Here is a 20,894-nt window from a genome sequence, read left to right as displayed (position 1 = left end):
GATATATTTGGGTCAAAATATGGGTCAATAACAAACTTTAATATTTCAAGGGTATATCCTATGTAAAATTTACGTTCTTTATATAAAGACTGAATATACCCTATACAAAACATACATTCATTATATATGTTTTTGTAATTCTCATTGGTTGATCTCTCCTGTCAAAAATTCTCTTCGCCAGGCAATATATGCATGTACATGTTTAACATTTCGATGACGATGAATGTTTTAGCAATTGGATTTTTCACATACCATCACCGTAAATATTTCCAAAAAGTTTCAGTTTAATATATGTTGACGTTATAGGCGACATCATCTCACCTGCAAAGTATTATTATTACCATAACTAAACAACAGTAAACTAGATCCCAAGTTATCTGAGGCAGAGGAATTTGACCTGATTAAGACAGCCACTGACTGTCTTTATTCTCTGCCAAAAGAGGGCGCTGCAGTGAAGAAGGGAAAACAGGAAGGGATGGAACTAGAGGTCGAGGTTCTTCTGGAGTCCTCGTTTGAGTCACTCTATGATCTACTGAAGGAACTCCTCAAAAAAGACCTCACTACAGATGGACTGGACTCCATTTTCAAGGTAATAAAAAAATAATGACGCACCTCGTGAAGGAAGACTTTTAAAACAGTTGCCATGAGTCATAAGTCGAGTTATTTAGGTTTGCTGGGAAGTAAATTGCAACACCACATTAATGAAGTTGTTACTGATATTTATTATATACTCTGTGCTTTGATACTGTTAAATTCACAGAGTGTGATCTAAACTTCCGGATTTGTATACTAGTGATCTGAATCCATATCATGTTTCTCTGAAACTGACGATGTCACAGTGCATCAACTGTATTTTGTGGAAAGTGATCAACTGCGTCACAGACTATATATAGATACTGGTTACACAAATTTTCATTATGTTTGTCTGTTTGCTAATAAGGAATACAATTCATTATCGTATAACTGTGTATTTGAAAATGCATAAGGCAGTATATGATTAAATCATTACTACAGTAACTCAATCCAAAGAGTTAATTGGATCACGTCTGGTTGAGAGACACAGATCCTTGGATCTAACTCGACACAGCACACTTCGTTCTCATTTAATCTGATTATCTATGCCTGTCAACTCGACATGGTTTGACTCTCTGGATTAAGTTACTGTAGTGATAACATATTATATTTATCATCAGAAGTGATTCAAACTAAATAGTGGTGATGGTGACTATGTTCTGATTTATGATTCATTCTATGATGCCATTCTTCATAAGTAATGTATCAGTGCAAGTCATCTTGAATCAAATAAATGTTTGTTTTTTTTACAGCACATTGTTCCATGGTTATTGTCCACACATGACCATGAACGCGAGCGAGCCCTGCGTACACTCCTTGTATGTGCTCATTTCCTCCTGGAGAACATGGACCCAACGGAAAGTGTACGTACAAACCCCTTACATTGCATATCTATATAATTAATTGTATTAGTGTTAAAATATCCATGGACCAGCTTAATTAAGGAGGTATTCTACATCATCATAATGGCTGACTTCCTTTTAAAACATGGATGAAAATATAAATATCATCAATATTTGTCTACTCATTTAAAAAATCATCGCCTAGCTGAATAGCTCAGTAGGTTAGCACGTAGACTGCTGAACTGTAAGATCGTGGGTTCGAGTCCAGCAGGGGTTTTAAATTTTTTTCAGATTGCTTTCTATCAAAACTGCATTTTTTGACTAAATAAAGTAAAGAAGTAGAGACATTTTCTATAGTTATCTGGCCCAGAAAATAGATGATTTCCGTAGTCAAAATGAATAATAGACTAACGCAACTCTCATCAGGCAGACTGAAAAGATCAAGTTTTGTATTAGAGACAAGAGCTTTACAAAGAGAACATCATGAATCGCTACCAAAGCAAGTCAAACCTATAGCCTTTTCTGTAAATGACTACCCTACTGAAGATAAACTGAGAAATGTCAGCATTCAGACATCAGTACCAAACATCACATCCAAAGATGAACAATCTGATATTGTAAAGAAAACTCACACTATGACCATGCTAGAAGAACAGTTCCCTTCTGAATTTTGGATAAGAGTATTCACGGACGGATCAGCCACAAATGCAATAAAAAACGGAGGGGCTGGTATATACATCCAATATCCAAATGGAGAGCGACAATTTGAAGCAATACCAACAGGCTTGCATTGTTCCAACTATAAAGCTGAAGAAAAAGCCACCAGTCATGCTGCACATACCATCACAGACGAAGTCAATATCACAACTCCAGTTGTTTTCCTTACAGATGCTCTGTCTGTATTACAGGGCTTGACAAACAACAAGCTACCATCACTAGAACTGACACTATTTAACATTCAAAGTCGCATAACAGTGCTACAATGGATCCCTTTGCACTGTGGAGTCTATGGTAATGAACAAGCTGACATTCTTGCAAAACAAGGTGCTGGACAACAACAGGAGGAAAACCCAGTCTGCCTTGCAGAAATGAAAACCATAATCAAATCTCTGTACAGAAAATCCAACCATCAAGACAGTTACCACCATCTGTCGAGACCTGAACAAACTGTCATATTCAGACTGAGGACAGGACACAATAGACTAAACAAACATCTGAACAGAGTGATGAAAGTGGTACCATCCCCAATGTGTCCCTGTGGTGAGGCAGAACAAGATACAACACATATTCTACAGACATGCAAGAACCATCAGGCATTGAGACAAAGGATATGGCCATTACCAACAACCATCCAGGAAAAGCTATTTGGAACAGTGGAGGACTTACAGAAGACCACCAGATTCGTAGAGGAAGCAGAAATCCAAGTGTAGAGGCGAATGACAAGAAGAAGAAGAGTAGGAGTTCCAAAATCTGGCATTCAAATAAGGAATATATAAGCAAATCTAAACTACATTTAATTTGATCCAAAATTGCTTTGTGTTGTATGACAGGAGCGTGAAGTTGGCATAAAATTGCCATAAAATGCAAAAATCAATGAAAATTTTCAAAAATTAAGGGGTTTTCCTTTCAGAAAACATAGAGCCCATGCGTCGAGCAAATTTATATTCAAACACATTTTTCATCTTCTCTTAATACACAATATATATTAATTGGGCACACCTTTTCCTAAGCAATAATCTAGATGAAATTTAACAGTTATCAAGCTCTTTTTGAAAAAAGGGGGGAAGAACTCTTATTCATGACGTAATAATGCTATAAAATAAGAAATAACTTTGATTTAAGCTGAGATAGTATATTTGGCATGCATTTAACTTACTTAAAACACAGATCAAGCTTGATTCAAGACACATTTAAATTGGGAGAATTTTTGGGGGCCTTTTTATGTACACAATCGTACCATGTTCTTTGAAAGTTTTCAATTTCAAAATATTGTTGTACATATCCTCCACTTTTCATCCATATCAAATTTCTCTGGTGTAGCATACCTCCTTAAGTGACACTGTAACGTAAATATTACGAAACTTGCCCCTGAGAAACTTAGGTAGGATACTATAGTGAAAACAATGAAGTATATGGTTTGGGGTATCGTGAGTAAGCATGACGCGGTGTCATATAATTATGTCAGCATGACTGGGTCAAGATTACTCAAGCATGACTAATATTGCATACAAATAGATTATAATTATGTTGTTTTGAGGCAGTTGTGACTGACTGTCAGCCTCAGATAGCATGATTAGAACCAGCAGTTCATATTTGTGACTGTTTGTTTGTATAGTGATTATATATATATATCAAATTATAAGCTGTTTTATTAGAAGACCCTCTATATAATTATTTCTGATGAGGGGTGTTTGATTGAAATATGGGCATGCCAAGTGAGTTAGTGAGATCAGATGACAGGAAATTCAGATCATGGACAAGGTTGATGGTTTACGGGAGTTTAGAGTCAGTGGGACATTGTACCTTGTCAAGTTTAAAAAAGAATGGCTCCCATCAGTCACATACTTAAATTCACTCTTAACACTAAATGACTGTCTCCATGGTATTATCAAGGTTTCTTTTAAAATATTCAATAATATCAACAAAATACATAGTAAAATACTAAATATGCATACTAACTGCAATATAAAAAGAACACAAAGAAATACTCAGTATTATTATTTTTTCCAATACGGAAGTTCCGAGTTCTCCAAGAGTTATTTCCCTTTGTCGAACTCTTCCGTAAATTATGACGTAAAATATGATGACAGTGGGTACAGTTGCTAATTACTATCGTTGTATTATTTTTTAAAAGATGATATCCAGAGTTTCTGAGACCATCCTATCTCAGGGAAAAGGCAACTTTAGTGAGTTTATGAGTATTGGATAACAAAATGGCTCAAACAAATATTGTTAATTGCCATCTTTCTTTGATAAAAGCGTCACTCATGTAGAAGAGGAAACGAATAATGATTCAATAGCCAATTTGATGATCTTATTCAAACAGATTATGCTTGATATGGCCAGAATATGCATACCAGTGATTGATATAAACAAAAGTTACGCTTTTATTACATTAATCGTACGTAATCGTTATGTACAATGCCAGTCTACGATATAATGTATACATTGTGTACCCACCATACGTCATAAAATGCGAAAGAGTTCGACAAAGGGAAATAACTTTTGGGTAACTCGGAACTTGCGTATTCTCAGTGATTTTTCCATTTTGACCTGAATTTAAATTTGTATAATTTTTAATGTGTTATTTGTACATGCAACGACCTGTTATTGCAGCAGGAAAAAACTTGAAATTAATTTATTTGACCAAATCACAAATCATCCATACATGTATATCCATGCAGTTTCCAGTGATTTCTCACTAAAAAAAAAAAACCTCTGGCATTTAACCCCCAAAACTGCAATTTCACACATTATTTTATTTGTTTTAAAGTTTTTGTAGTAATTGTACCTACCTTTAATATGAGTTATAAATGATTTGATACCCATTGATTGGATTTGGTTATTCATTTTTTCCAGGCTTCCTTGATTTTTCAATGAAAATCCCATATTACTCCCAAAATGTCAATTTCCCCCAAATTATAAATTTGCATGGATTTTATGTTACTTGTACAAATAAACACTTATTTTAAGTGATAATTAGCTTTGTACCAATTAGTTTGAGGTTTAATTGCCCTAAATTTTGATACAGTGTATATTTATTATTAACTAAACTAAAGAAGAGGAAGACCCCTTTCGATTTTAAGATTGATGGCTTTTTGCTATATTCTATGGAGTTTGGGGACTTGAACATTTATATCAAAATATTCATAGTGGGCCCCTTTCTAACTTGTCAGTTTTCTAGTTTGTTTAATAATTTGGCACATATATCTTTCATGACAGAAATTTACCAATCAAAGCACAGTGATTGCTCGACTTGTTCCTCGATGTACTGACCCGGATTTAGAGGTCCGACAGCTTGCCATAGATTGTATCTATGTATCATTAAAAATTGCCTCAAGGATAGAAGGTGAGAAATTTGAGAAAATTTGGAAAATATTCATGTTTAACTTTTCAGATAAAGATAAACTATACTTGTGCTAGATCTGATGCACTTGGTGCTTTAATCTAATTCACACTGAATATTCTTTGTGTGAATGCAATTCAAATTAATAGTGAATTAAAATATAGGATTAAACATTCTTTTTAAAGGATTTATCGATGTGTAAACTCTGGAAATTCTACTCACAAACCGAATAAAAGTGTGAAGCTAAATTATGTAAAGTTTGTGAGTAAAATGTGAAGAGTTTACACATCGATAAATTCTCTAAAAAGAATGTTTAATCCTTATAATTCCAATTTGTTCTTATTTTTAAATTTAAGCTTTAGAGCAAATGAGTAGGATTACATCATCTAAAAAAATAATCTGTGATTGCGGAAACGAATTTGTGAAATTTAATAATCAATTGAAACATTAACATATTCAGTTTTAACTATACGATTTGTATAGTTAACAGTTGATACACCAAAAATGTATGTTCTTGGATAACAAATTGTAAACACATGGTACATTTATGACCTTCACATTAGATCTAGTTAAAGTGAAAGTAATAGACTTAGAAAACTGGCCGAGCTCCAAATCCCATCAAGTTGCTGTACTCGCATTTAATATTTGAAGAATAGAGCCGAGGTCAAAGCGTTAGATCCCATCAGAACTAGAGGTCAAAGCGTTAGATCCCATCAGAATTAGAGGTTGAAGCGTTAGATCCCATCAGAACAAGAGGTTGAAGCGTTAGATCCCATCAGAACTAGAGCTAGAAGTGTTAGATCACATCAGAACTAGAGGTTGAAGCATTAGATCCCTTCAGAACTTGAGGTCGAAACGTTCCCATCAGAACTAGAGGTTGAAGCATTAGATCCCTTCAGAACTAGAGGTTGAAGTGTTAGATCCCATCAGAATTAGAGGTCGAAGCGTTAGATCCCATCAAAACTAGAGCCGAGGTACACAAAGTTCATCCAAGTGAAACTCTTCATCAGTTGCATGCAGATAGCTTATTAACCAATCAGAAGGTATTAGATTGGAATTATTTTACATGAAACTCTCTTTGTAAATGAGACTTTGAAATATTGGACAGGTCTTTTCAAGGAAAATATCATTCTAATACGCAAGATCGTAAATACCGAGTTAGCGGAACTCTCTTGTAAAGAAGTCTGGAAAAGTGTGTCGATCTTGGGCATTTTTTGTTTATTCAAAACATGGCATCGGAAGACGATTTAACTTCCATGTGCTTTCCACAATTAAAAGCATTTTTAAATGAAAGGTGTGTAAAAACGTCTGGATACAGGAAAAATTAACTTCTGAATTTAGCTCGCGAAGCTATATATTTTGACGCAAGCTCTTCTCAGCTTTGGGAATTTCCTGGCTGACAGCAGTGGGAAAAATCCACCACATTTCCATTAAAATATATCAGTTGTGGATATTTCTGTGTATTATGTTTCTTTCTTGAATCATTACTACAGTCTACTTCAATGCAATGATAGTACACCATTGTTAAAATCGGGTGAATCGATCACGACAAAAGTTGCAGAACTGGTATTATTTACCAACATGCCCAAATTCTCGCATACTCTGGGTCTCGCGAGACTTTGAGAGGGGAAAGTAAAATTTAAAACCAAGACGGAAAAAGTAGTCGCGATCTTGCGTATTATATTGCACGTGTATCATATATCAACAGTTTAACACAACATCCACAAGTGTATTTCATTCTCCATTAATTTCAACAAAACTAAAAAAAAATACACTTTCAAATTGATAGATATACATAATTATTTTAATAAATAATCAACTATTCAGCGAAAAATTAAAGATAAACTAACATATCCCCCCCCCCCCCCCCCCTTTAACAATAAGTTACATACATATACCATCAATACTAAAAGTAGGAGACTATACTTGCATGACATCATGTCCAGATGCCAGTACATACATTGATATATGTACACAGAGATATTACTCACTCTGTAATATGTACTGTTTGTACATTTACCAGGATACATTTTAATTCAGTATTATGGGAAAAAATAATGCTTTAACGCTGACTAATAAAAAATAAATATTTATTCGGTATATACATACATACAAACATACATGCATAAATACCAAGGATAACCCATGAAAGCTTGAAAGCTTATTTCCAATGGGGTCCTTTGATGTACGGATGTTTGCGCTAGGGGATCATTTATGTGGGAGGAAACTGAAGTACACAGAGGAAACCCACATGTCCGTGCGGGCGACCGCCATACCCTCTCACACACAACCACTGCCGATCACGGGGATCAAACTCGGGTCGCAGCGGTGAGAAGCGAGAGCACTACCTCTGCGCTACCTGGACACCCATTTGAATAGACTATGGCTTCAGCCTTGCTCCATTTGTTATCATCTAATCCACACATAAAACCAGAGATACGTTACATATTTAATATGTTATTGATGGCAAGTTAAAATTATTTGACGTACCTATAAACTTTAAGAATGTTTTATTCCACATGCAGTAATGTAACTGTGGAATTCAATAGAGTAATTCTGTATTTGTTTTAATATATCATGTGAAAATCATCATCAAAATGCCTAATTTAGCAAACAAATGTAAATATAAATGGTGATTCTGGGAAAATATAGTAATTCTGCATTTGTTTTAATATATCATGTGAAAATCATCATCAAAATGCCTAATTTAGCAAACAAATGTAAATGTGATTCTGGGAAAATATGATGCTGGGAATATGCAGTTTTTTAAAAATGTATATTTTTAACAAGTATTAATATATGAACATAAGATGCAAGTTTGATGAAAAATCACAAGTCAATTTAAAAAAAAAAAATCATATTAGTAGTGTTACATTGGCCTACTTTTGACTGCCTAGGGCCTTGCATTGTGTTAAATTTTGTACCACGTACCATTATAAAAAAAAAAAAACCAACATGAAATTATGTTAAAATTTCACTTTAAATTATTTGATTAGATATATTTATTTGAGATTTAAGGAAAACAGTTCAAGCATCATCCAAAAACAATTTTTATGGACATATTTTATGATTCCTTCATTGAATTGTGATATTGTCGCATGACAAATAGGGGACACATAATAAAGATACTCTATTTTACTAATAATACTGACAACCCCCTTATTTCTTGTTTTCATTGTACTCTCAAATGAACGAGTATTTTAACATAATTTTTTTTAAAAATAAATAATAAGTAGGTCAAGTAGTAGGGACTTACCTGAAAGTTGCATCTTTTTACACCATAACATGACTGGACTATAGATATCAAAATTTTAATCAAAGAAAATGCATTTAGGTACGACTACAGAGGTGATCTTGCTGTCTGTAAACATGGCAGAGTCTGGTGGAACTATTCACAACCTACCTGCAGTGATGTAGCCCTCTCCAATTTTTATACACCCGTCTTTAGACGGGACGTATTATGGTACAGCGATGTCTGTACGTCCGTCCGTCCGTTCGGGGTTTTCTCTTTATAATTTCATTTCCCTTTCACAGATCATGCTAAAACTTGCTGTGTAGCTTCTTTGTGGGTCACTCTAGATCATACTGCAATTTTGATCCATTTTGACCTTTTTTCCTGGAGTTTTGCCCCTTTATTTGGAAATAATTATCATATAGAGGGTACATAATTTGTCCGCCCTACTCCCACAGTTTTCAAGTGAGAGCCTTCTTATTTTGTGGAGTATTTGTATGGGTATTGAAGATGTGCATGTGGGATGGATTTTGATTTTCTACAATTTTTGAGAAAATTACAGGTTGTTGAACTTAGTCTATTTGGAAATTGATATTCTATGGAGGGTACATAATTTGTCCGCCCTACTCCTCCCACAGTTTTCAAGTGAGGACCATCTTATTTTGTGGAGTGTTTGTATAGGTATTGAAGATGTACATGTGGGAAGGATTTTGATTTTCTACAATTTTTGAGAAATTACAGGTTGTTGAACTTAGTCTATTGGAAATTAATATTCTATGGAGGGTACATAATTTGTCTGCCCAACTCCTCCCACAGTTTTCAAGTGAGGACCTTCTTATTTTGTGGAGTGTTTTTATAGGTACTGAAGATGTGCATGTGGGATGGATTTTAATTTTCAACAATTTTTAAGAAAATTACAGGTTGTTGAACTTAGTCTATTTGGAAATTAATATTCTATGGAGGGTACATAATTTGTCCGCCCAACTCCTCCCACAGTTTTCAAGTGAGGACCATCTTATTTTGTGGAGTGTTTGTATGGGTATTGAAGATGTGCATCTGAGGAAGGATTTTGATTTTTTTCCAGTTTTGAAAAAATTACAGGTTGTTAAACTTGGTCCATTTTGAGGAAATCTAGATTTTTAAGCTAAGACCCTTTGTTCATATGAAAGTTTGCCACAGCCTCATGATGGCTGATACTACCTGAAGCAAAGTTATAAAAATTATAGCACAAGAAAAACACCCTATGTAAGCATTTTACGGGCGTATTATGTACCGTTTGCGGTACTCTTGTTTCTAATGTTTTCACAACATTCAAAAAATCGTGGAGGGCTACATTATTGCAGCTATCTGTAACCAGAAAAGAAGTGTTCTGCTTTAGATCTTTAGGACCTTTGACCATGATATAAAAGAAAGATTAAGAACTATTATAGTGGTATGAGGGAAATGTTTTTTAGAAGAGAAAGAAAAGAAATAATGATATTTCATCATAGATTACTTGTTATTTAATTGTGAATAGGTAATCCTGCAGATTACAAAGATGCTATGATAGACGCCATGCCCACACTCAAAGAGAGGCTCGTGAAGGGAGACCCCAGCATCCTATTCAGTGTCATTAATGATCTCTCAAAGGTAAGTGTACTGGATCCAATTGTTATTTTCAAAGTTATAGTGGATCTGAGAGGGATGGAGGGTGTAAAATAGCTTGTGAATGCTTATATCCTCCTAATAGATAGGGCTGATTGGATAGCCTTGAAATTTTGTACAATACTTCATTATCATTTAATGATGTTCACATTGTTTTGACCAGGGATCTAATATTGTCCCACTATTTACAGTAGATTAAAGAGGAGTGTTTTATAGCTTTTTTTTTTCATGTACAAGTGTATGTTCGCATTCCTACTGGTACTTCAGCATAAGTCATTATTTTTGTATCACATACAAGTACATCATTGGTCACATTGATGTTGAATATTTTGTCCATCTTTTCCTCAATTGCACAAAGTGCAGTTCATAATGTCTATATTCCAGCCCATGCTTTCTCCTCCATACCATGCAGTTCATTGATGGGAGGGGATTTAATTTGGAGCACTTTCAATTTGGGGAGCTGGGGAGACAATTGTTTTAAAAAAACCCAAATGATATTTTTGGATTGTTTATGCTTATTTTATGAAGAATGTAGTTGTAATAAATCAGGGTTAGATATTAAATAGCATTACCCAACGCCCGGAACAACCATATGTAGATTCGGGCGGGTAGAACTAAAAGAAGAACTTGATTCACTTGCCCTAGCTACCACAAAATTCACTTGCCCATGACTCAAAGCATGCAAACATTATAGATATACATCATAATATATACATGTAATTGCAGATGGGCACATCAATTACCTTAGTGTCACATTTTATTGTGGATTGTCAAGAGTTTTGTTGTGATGTAATTTCATATAAATGATTTCTGAACATTGAAACATTATATGAATTGTGTAGTTCATTGTGGTTTGAAATTTGTGGAAATCCACAAAGTCTTTAAAAATTGAACCACCATGAAATCTAGTGATTCCACAGCATCTTATGTCCTATGTGACGTTTATCTTCATTATGTATTAAACCATCGTCGGATACCCACGGCTGATCTCGTCTTCTACTCATCGTGGGTATCAGATGATGGTATTAAACATGTCCTCCTGCTATCTAAGATGCATATACTTTTCAAATACATGCTGCTGTAGGTGATCGCCAAGAAGATGCCATCAGACCAAATACAGAACTTCTTGGAGGTTCTACAGGAAGGACTCCTGGACCCTCAATCCCATAGTTCCTCTGGAGCGTGTGTGGTGCTGAATGGCATAATGAAGACCCGCGGGACTGAGATAATTAAACAGGTAAACTGTAGTGTCAGGGGGGATAAGTTGTGGACGCCTTGTTCATTTATGTAAGCACATCATGTCCAGGGGAGATACACTCCAGTGTTGAACATGTGACAGTTCTACAATAGTTATCATGTCCGTCCACTGAACATGTGATAGTTCTACAATAGTTATCATGTCCATCCACTGAACATGTGACAGTTCTACAATAGTTATCATCCACTGAACATGTGACAGTTCTACAATAGTTATCATCCACTGAACATGTGACAGTTCTACAATAGTTATCATGTCCCTCCACTGAACATGTGACAGTTCTACAATAGTTATCATGTCCATCCACTGAACATGTGACAGTTCTACAATAGTTATCATCCACTGAACATGTGACAGTTCTACAATAGTTATCATGTCCCTCCACTGAACATGTGACAGTTCTACAATAGTTGTCATGTCCCTCCACTGAACATGTGACAGTTCTACAATAGTTATCATGTCCCTCCACTGAACATGTGACAGTTCTACAATAGTTATCATCCACTGAACATGTGACAGTTCTACAATAGTTATCATGTCCATCCACTGAACATGTGACAGTTCTACAATAGTTATCATGTCCCTCCACTGAACATGTGACAGTTCTACAATAGTTACCATGTCCATCCACTGAACATGTGACAGTTCTACAATAGTTATCATGTCCGTCCACTGAACATGTGACAGTTCTACAATAGTTATCATGTCCATCCACTGAACATGTGACAGTTCTACAATAGTTATCATGTCCCTCCACTGAACATGTGACAGTTCTACAATAGTTATCATCCACTGAACATGTGACAGTTCTACAATAGTTATCATCCACTGAACATGTGACAGTTCTACAATAGTTATCATGTCCCTCCACTGAACATGTGACAGTTCTACAATAGTTATCATCCACTGAACATGTGACAGTTCTACAATAGTTATCATCCACTGAACATGTGACAGTTCTACAATAGTTATCATCCACTGAACATGTGACAGTTCTACAATAGTTATCATCCACAGAACATGTGACAGTTCTACAATAGTTATCATCCACTGAACATGTGACAGTTCTACAATAGTTATCGTGTCCATCCACTGAACATGTGACAGTTCTACAATAGTTATCATGTCTATCCACTGAACATGTGACAGTTCTACAATAGTTATCATCCACTGAACATGTGACAGTTCTACAATAGTTATCATCCACTGAACATGTGACAGTTCTACAATAGTTATCATGTCCGTCCACTGAACATGTGATAGTTCTACAATAGTTATCATGTCCATCCACTGAACATGTGACAGTTCTACAATAGTTATCATGTCCGTCCACTGAACATGTGACAGTTCTACAATAGTTATCATCCACTGAACATGTGACAGTTCTACAATAGTTATCATGTCCCTCCACTGAACATGTGACAGTTCTACAATAGTTATCATGTCCATCCACTGAACATGTGACAGTTCTACAATAGTTATCATCCACTGAACATGTGACAGTTCTACAATAGTTATCATCCACTGAACATGTGACAGTTCTACAATAGTTATCATCCACTGAACATGTGACAGTTCTACAATAGTTATCATCCACTGAACATGTGACAGTTCTACAATAGTTATCGTGTCCATCCACTGAACATGTGACAGTTCTACAATAGTTATCATGTCCCTGAACATGTGACAGTTCTACAATAGTTATCATCCACTGAACATGTGACAGTTCTACAATAGTTATCATCCACTGAACATGTGACAGTTCTGCAATAGTTATCATCCACTGAACATGTGACAGTTCTACAATAGTTATCATCCACTGAACATGTGACAGTTCTACAATAGTTATCATCCACTGAACATGTGACAGTTCTACAATAGTTATCATGTCCCTCCACTGAACATGTGACAGTTCTACAATAGTTATCATCCACTGAACATGTGACAGTTCTACAATAGTTATCATGTCCGTCCACTGAACATGTGACAGTTCTACAATAGTTATCATGTCCGTCCACTGAACATGTGACAGTTCTACAATAGTTATCATGTCCGTCCACTGAACATGTGACAGTTCTACAATAGTTATCATCCACTGAACATGTGACAGTTCTACAATAGTTATCATCCACTGAACATGTGACAGTTCTACAATAGTTATCATGTCCCTCCACTGAACATGTGACAGTTCTACAATAGTTATCATGTCTATCCACTGAACATGTGACAGTTCTACAATAGTTATCATCCACTGAACATGTGACAGTTCTACAATAGTTATCATGTCCCTCCACTGAACATGTGACAGTTCTACAATAGTTATCATCCACTGAACATGTGACAGTTCTACAATAGTTATCATGTCCGTCCACTGAACATGTGACAGTTCTACAATAGTTATCATGTCCGTCCACTGAACATGTGACAGTTCTACAATAGTTATCATGTCCGTCCACTGAACATGTGACAGTTCTACAATAGTTATCATCCACTGAACATGTGACAGTTCTACAATAGTTATCATCCACTGAACATGTGACAGTTCTACAATAGTTATCATGTCCCTCCACTGAACATGTGACAGTTCTACAATAGTTATCATGTCCATCCACTGAACATGTGACAGTTCTACAATAGTTATCATGTCCGTCCACTGAACATGTATGTATAGGTAGAAATTTTTATTTTTTATTTTTTTTTTGCACAAATCAAGACACTAAGCATAATTTGTAATAACCTGAGAAATTTCCTGTGTATATCATAAAAATATACACAACAACTGATCTCTTGGCCAGGTAAATTCCAGGTAAATAACATTGACCATGGATAAGCTCCGCCCACATTCAGTGATCCGTGGAGCAACCGTTTTTGGGTCTTTAAGGTAATTCCCCATACCACATCTTAATAGTGAAAAACCGACATATTTCTATCAAAATTTGCATGTATTTTGTCGAGGATGTATATTGACCAAATTCACGAAGAAAAATATGTTTATAGCAGCCTTTCCCAGAGTACAGCCGCTTCTAAAAATAGAACATATCACTTTAAAACAAGCAGTGTTAATAATATACATAGATTTTAAGACACTGTCTTTATTTAAACGACAGAAATATGTTTCTTTCGTATGAATTGAAGAAAATGTATTTTACTGTTTTCATTAATTTTTCATCTACTGAACCATGCTCTTGGTTTCAAAGTGATGAAAATGCATGTATAGTAGTAAAATTTTGACTAATAATAACCTACCATAACCGAAGAATTATCTTTTCAAAAACCTTCAGATTTTTTAAACATTTCAATATGTTTTATCTTTACACTCCAGCAATCATTTGACATAAGAAGTAGATGCGTATCGGCTAATTTGAGAGCCCAATGACCCCCTCTATATTAAAAACCTTGAAAAAATGCATATTGGAAAATGGTGTCTAAAATTCCTATCTCTGCCAACATGTTTCATTCGTCATTTACATTGCTAAATTACCATTTCAAAAAATATTACAGGGTGGTTTTTGAAAAACAATTTAAAACATAAAAGCTTTAAATAACTAAAAACCACTTTCTTGGATTGCTGTAAGCTTAAGGGATCGGGCTTGAAGTTGGGAAAATCTTAACTTTACTATAGAGCATACTAAATCCATAGCCTACGTCACACGAACACTGACATGACGTCACAATAGATGAAAAAATAAAAACAACATACAAATAAAATTATATCGTCAGATCTAGTTGGAACAAACAAAATGATGTATATCAGAATGATTTTTACATTTTTAACGCTCATTCAGAGAATGCTAACCTATGCTTAAGTTACAAATTTTGGGAAATTTGAATATTTCAAAACACCTGCATTCTGCACTCCTCGCCCCTTGGTAATTTCTAATTCCTGGTAGTTTTTAACAATACTCTATGTAGCCTAGATGTTATAGTAAATGTCTAAAAATAAAGCATGATAAAAAAAGATGTTTTTAACAATATGATACAACCATGCAATGTGAATGTTAACGACATGTAGTACCGCGTACATTCCAAGATGTTTTAATCAAAACATCAGTGAAGGTAATGTCGGCCAGAAAAGTGTTTTAGATAAAAGAAAATTACATGTAACACCTACGATCCATACTGTACGCACAAGAACACAAACGTACGACACCTAGAGATAAATATGTGACAAATCTGTCAGCGTGTAGAGAAAACAGAGATATGCACATACATGTATATGCACATTTATAAATTATAATTATGGATTTGTGGGGCCTCGAAAGCGAGATTTGTTGTGTAAATAAATATAAATTTTGCAATGGGGGTTACAATGTCATGTTGCTTTAGATTATGCATGTATTTTATTTAAGTCATGACGACATGGTATTCTTTCAGGTTTAAATGAATTATAAAGAAAACATAACAAAAATATGTGACGGTCAATACATGTAGCACACAAAAATTTGCATTTTGTTGTAGGAGATTTGATATTTCTACCCGTCATTAGTGATCAGAAATCACAAAAGAAATGGCCTACAGTAGATATATTGAATGTTGGCAACATGATTTAACATCATAATATGTAATATTTGCAGAAATCTCATGGGAATTACTAAAAACGACTGTGTGTCATAAGGCAATGTGTATGGAGAGTTTACGACTTCGTGATGTATAACTATAAGCATTTTCTCTCCCGAGTGTTGATTTGTATATAACTGGCTTGTTTGTAATATTTCGATTCGTATGTTGTTGTTTTGTAATTATAAATTTTTGTTCTTTGCTTTCAAATAATCAGTCCTAAATCGGTCTAAAATTCACCAAAATGTCATCAGTTCGTTGAATGTGTGATAACGTTCGTGAATCGTGAATAAGGTTTCTAACGTTATTTGACATGGTATGGGGAATTACTTTAACTTCTGGCCTAAGTGAATATGAACAAGACATTACAGTAAGTAGTTAATTCATCAATATTGTTAAAATCAGTTATTATAACACTGCCTTTGCATACAAGACATTAACTATTTAAGACAAAAATGTTCCCTTTTGTTTATTCCGAATGGTACATATTAAATATTAAATTTTTTTCTTTCATAAATTTTCTCTAAAGCGACAATAAATGTCATCTTTGTAAAGTTTTTCAATTCCTATTATATAATCGTCAGTAGAAATGAATAGCAACAGCCTCCGGGTCATCAGTTTCTCGTCTAATAAATGAAAAATTCAAAACATGCCTTTGGTATAAAGTTACCCCAGTTTTTCCCACATATACAATTTTGTTGCAGTTTTTGCAAAACACTCCATAAACTACATTGCTGGATTTACAATTGATATGAAATAAAAAAAATTATATATATATATATATATATATATATATGTATGTATGTATGTATATATGCATGTCCTTTGATATAGGCAAAATATAGAAAAAAATTCAGATGAAATTAAGATTTCACATTTATTTTTATACCCCTCGCAAACAAAGTTTGAGGGGGTATACTGGAATCACTTTGTCCGTCTGTCCGTCCGTTTGTCCGTAGACGCAATTTGTCCGAAGTTTATTTCTAATACCGCTGGACATATTTCATTCAAACATTATGCACACAATTTATGCACATCTTCTATAATTATGTAGTTGTGCATCTCCTATTTTTATTGAAATATTTTAACAGTTATAGAAGTTACGCACATTTTCTTTTCATTTTGGGGGTTGCGCATTTTGTCCAGAGTTTAATTCTTATACCGTTGAACAGATTTGATTCAAACTTTATTCTCATCTTAAATATGTAATGTAGTTGTGCATCTTCTATTTTCATTGAAATATTTTAACAGTTATGGAAGTTACGGACATTTTCTGGTTTGGTTGTACTTGTAGTAATAGACACAATTTGTCCAGAGTTTATTTCTAATACCGTTTTACGCTCATAAGTCAATCAGGAATTGAAGAAGTAACTATAAAGACTAGAAGACAGCCTAAAATGTGCCAAATAGTATTCATTGTTTATATTAAGCATATTTTTAATATTTCATGTAGCTGCTGTACTGTAGAATATACACTTCTGCATTCACATTGATTGCCCTGTAGATAATGTGAAAATATCCAATGTGCTTGCATGCATTAAATATTTCCCATCATCTTATATGCCCCGCGGGGGGTATTAGTCCCTTAGGACAGTTCTAGTTTTCTATGTATATTAATTAATATATATATATATATATATATATATATATATATATATATATATATATATATACACACACTTGATTATATAATAAATACAATCAATCCAAGGGAAAATCCAAAACATTCTGAATGAATAGACCATCTTGTATTCACTGAGCGCTCAACGTCCACTTTGCTTTCAGTTTTCACTCGCCATTCACAGCATCGCATTCCACGTTCGCTTTGCATGTGTTCATCGTTTCAGGGACTGTAGCCCTTTACCGAAATTGTAAATTTCATCAGGTACCAGGGTGGGGCCAAAATGGTCATAGTGTTTACATATGTCTTTATGTTATGAGAAACTTCTTTTATTTTGCTGGTACTGTATAAAAACTAAATGCATATTCTAAGGAAGCACAGAAATCGTTGTACAAAAACTGTGAATTTTGCAGCCCCAGGAATTTGACTCTAGAGATGGTCCAAATAGTCATACAGTGTTGATATAACATGTTATGTGAATATATGTAAAGTTTTAGTCATCAATATGGGCATTTCAAGAACATTAATTTTGTGTTTTAATAATACTCAGAAGATCAATAAGGCCCATGCCATGAGCCTCTTGTTAATAACATCCTCATAAACACCTACTTGACTTGCATCATGTTTACAATCCATTTTCCTTTAATCTAGCCCTTCCTCTAATTTATTGAATCTCACGTTAGTTATCACCATTGTAATTTTCTTCTGTTGTCTATGCCTCCTGTGAGGGCGATTCTAAATTAATATTAAAATTTCTACATCCTGCAACGGTTTAGCTCACCTGAGTTAAAGGCTTAAGTGGGCTTTTCTGTTGAAATTTGTCAGGGCTATTCCAGCAAAAAACATAAGGGGGGGGGGGGCAGTTGATATTTTTTGGGATGGGTATAGTGGTGATTTGGAAAAATGTATTTGTATAGGTAGTGGTGAGTTGGGAAAATGTATTTGTATAGGTAGTGGTGAGTTGGGAAAATGTATTTGTATAGGTAGTGGTGAGTTGGGAAAATGTATTTGTATGGGTAGTGGTGAGTTGGGAAAATGTATTTGTATGGGTAGTGGTGAGTTGGGAAAATGTATTTGTATAGGTAGAATGTATTTGTATGGGTAGTGGTGAGTTGGGAAAATGTATTTGTATGGGTAGTGGTGATTTGGGAAAATGTATTTGTATGGATGGTTGTCTTCTAGGTTAAAAAAAAATCTGGGTGTTTGTGAATTGTGATAAAAATGAAGACATTACAGAGTCTGTATCATGTTGTGAAATATCTTTTATTATAAAAGAAGAGGAAAAAGAAAAGCGGAGCCATCCTACATTACGTATGGAGAAAAAAAATGATAAATAGGCAGATAACTCTATATATTCAAAGTAAATCATAAAATGTTCAGTTTGTGTAGAAATGCCAACAATAATAAATGAAAACGAAATGTTTTCTGTTTGAGTGACATGATTAGAAGTAACACCATCTCCGGATATGATCTATTAAGTGATATTTTAGCAAAATTAGAAGGGAATGAAAAGAAAATTATGTACGAGTTAATAAAGAAGTTGCAGCCATAAGCCCGCTGAAACATATTTCCACATATTTATCAGCCAATGGCTTTGGCAATTAATGTCAGGTCTTTCAAGGTAATAATAATATCCGCATTCATGTAAAATTAAAAACAATGCCCAAATTTTCTCGGAACGTTGTGATGTGCCACACGTGTCTGAAACACCAACATGTACAACCTGTTTTAACACAGGCCTATGTCACAGCCAAGGCTTGAACGTACATGTACAACACTGCTAGAAGATCAAATGCTAAACACAAGACCACTACTGTACTGTAATGTAATAATTTTGGTATGAGCAAACCCTCTCTGTTAACGATTAAAATCAACATGCTTAGGATGACATTACAGGTTTAGTTTGGCTTGAGAATGGATCACAAATTACAATATCAACGTTTGAATATTTATTCACATTAATTCATTTAAGTTCAAGTAATTTGTTCATATGAATCACCACAAATTCTGGCTTAAATCATCTGGAAAAAAGTTGCATGCACATAGGATTAAGACCAATATGAACTTGTTGAAACTAAACTCTGCTGTTAAAGGAAAATCTTGTTATACAGGTGATTTCAGTATTGATTTCTTAATTTCATTTGTATGGGTGGTGGTGGCAGGGGAGAATCTAATTGTATGGGTGGTGGTAGCAGAGGAAATTTTTATTGTATGGGTGGCTGTCTTAAAAAATAAAGTGCCCCCCCCCCCCCCCCCCCCCCCCCCCCCCCCGTATTTTTAGCTCACCTGAGCTGAAAGCTCAAGTGAGCTTTTCTGATCACCTGTATTCCGGCGTCCGTCCGTCTGTAAACTTTTCACATTTTCACTTCTTCTCAACAACCACTGGGCCAATTTCAACCAAAGTTGGCACAAAACATCCTTAGGTAAAGGGAATTCTAAATTGTTAAAATAAAGGGCCAGGCCACCTTCCAAGGGGAGATAATCAAGAAAGGGTAAAAATAGGGTAGGGTCATTAAAAAATCATCTTCTCAAGAACCACTGGGCCAGAAAAGATGAAATTTATAGATAAGCTTTATTAGGTAGTGCAGATTCTAAATTGTTAAAATCATGGCCCCCGGGGGTCGGATGGGGCCACAATATGGGATCAAAGTTTTACATACAAATATATAGAAAAATCTTCTTCTCAAAAACCACTGAGCCAGAAAAGCTGAGATTTATATGAAAGCTTCCTGATATAGTACAGATTCGAAATTGTTAAAATCATGGCCCCCAGGGATCGGATGGGGCCATAATAGGAGGTCAAAGTTGTTTTTTTTTGTTTTTTTTTCTTCTTTTTTTTTTTTTTTTTTTTTTTTTTTATATAGTGCAGATTCAAGTTTGTGAAAATCATGGACCCCGGGGATTGGATGGGGCCTCAAGGGGGGCATCAAAGTTTTACATACAAATATATAGGAAAATCTTTAAAAATCTTCTTCTCATGAACCATTGGGCCAAAGAAGTTCACATTTACATGAAAGCTTTCTGACATAGTGTAGATTCAAGTTTGCAAAAACCATGGCCTCCAGGGGTAGGTTTGGGGCCATAATAGGGACTACGGTTTT

General features: G+C 34.8%; 1 protein-coding gene across 5 annotated transcripts in view; it reads left to right on the top strand.

Moving 5' to 3' along the window:
* Nucleotides 1–20,894, top strand: part of LOC125675869 (maestro heat-like repeat-containing protein family member 1) — a 93,333-nt gene that overhangs the window by 41,685 nt on the left and 30,754 nt on the right. For all 5 annotated transcript variants that reach the window (XM_056164921.1, XM_056164924.1, XM_056164932.1 and 2 more), the window contains 5 exons: nt 358–589; nt 1,326–1,436; nt 5,358–5,484; nt 10,230–10,342; nt 11,442–11,594. In XM_056164921.1, the coding sequence (XP_056020896.1) occupies nt 358–589; nt 1,326–1,436; nt 5,358–5,484; nt 10,230–10,342; nt 11,442–11,594 (736 nt within the window). The remainder of the gene's footprint in view (nt 1–357; nt 590–1,325; nt 1,437–5,357; nt 5,485–10,229; nt 10,343–11,441; nt 11,595–20,894) is intronic.

This window comes from Ostrea edulis, chromosome 1 (assembly GCF_947568905.1).
Source record: "Ostrea edulis chromosome 1, xbOstEdul1.1, whole genome shotgun sequence".
Taxonomy (NCBI): Eukaryota; Metazoa; Mollusca; class Bivalvia; order Ostreida; family Ostreidae; genus Ostrea; species Ostrea edulis.
This window is presented reverse-complemented; position numbering and strand designations above follow the sequence as displayed.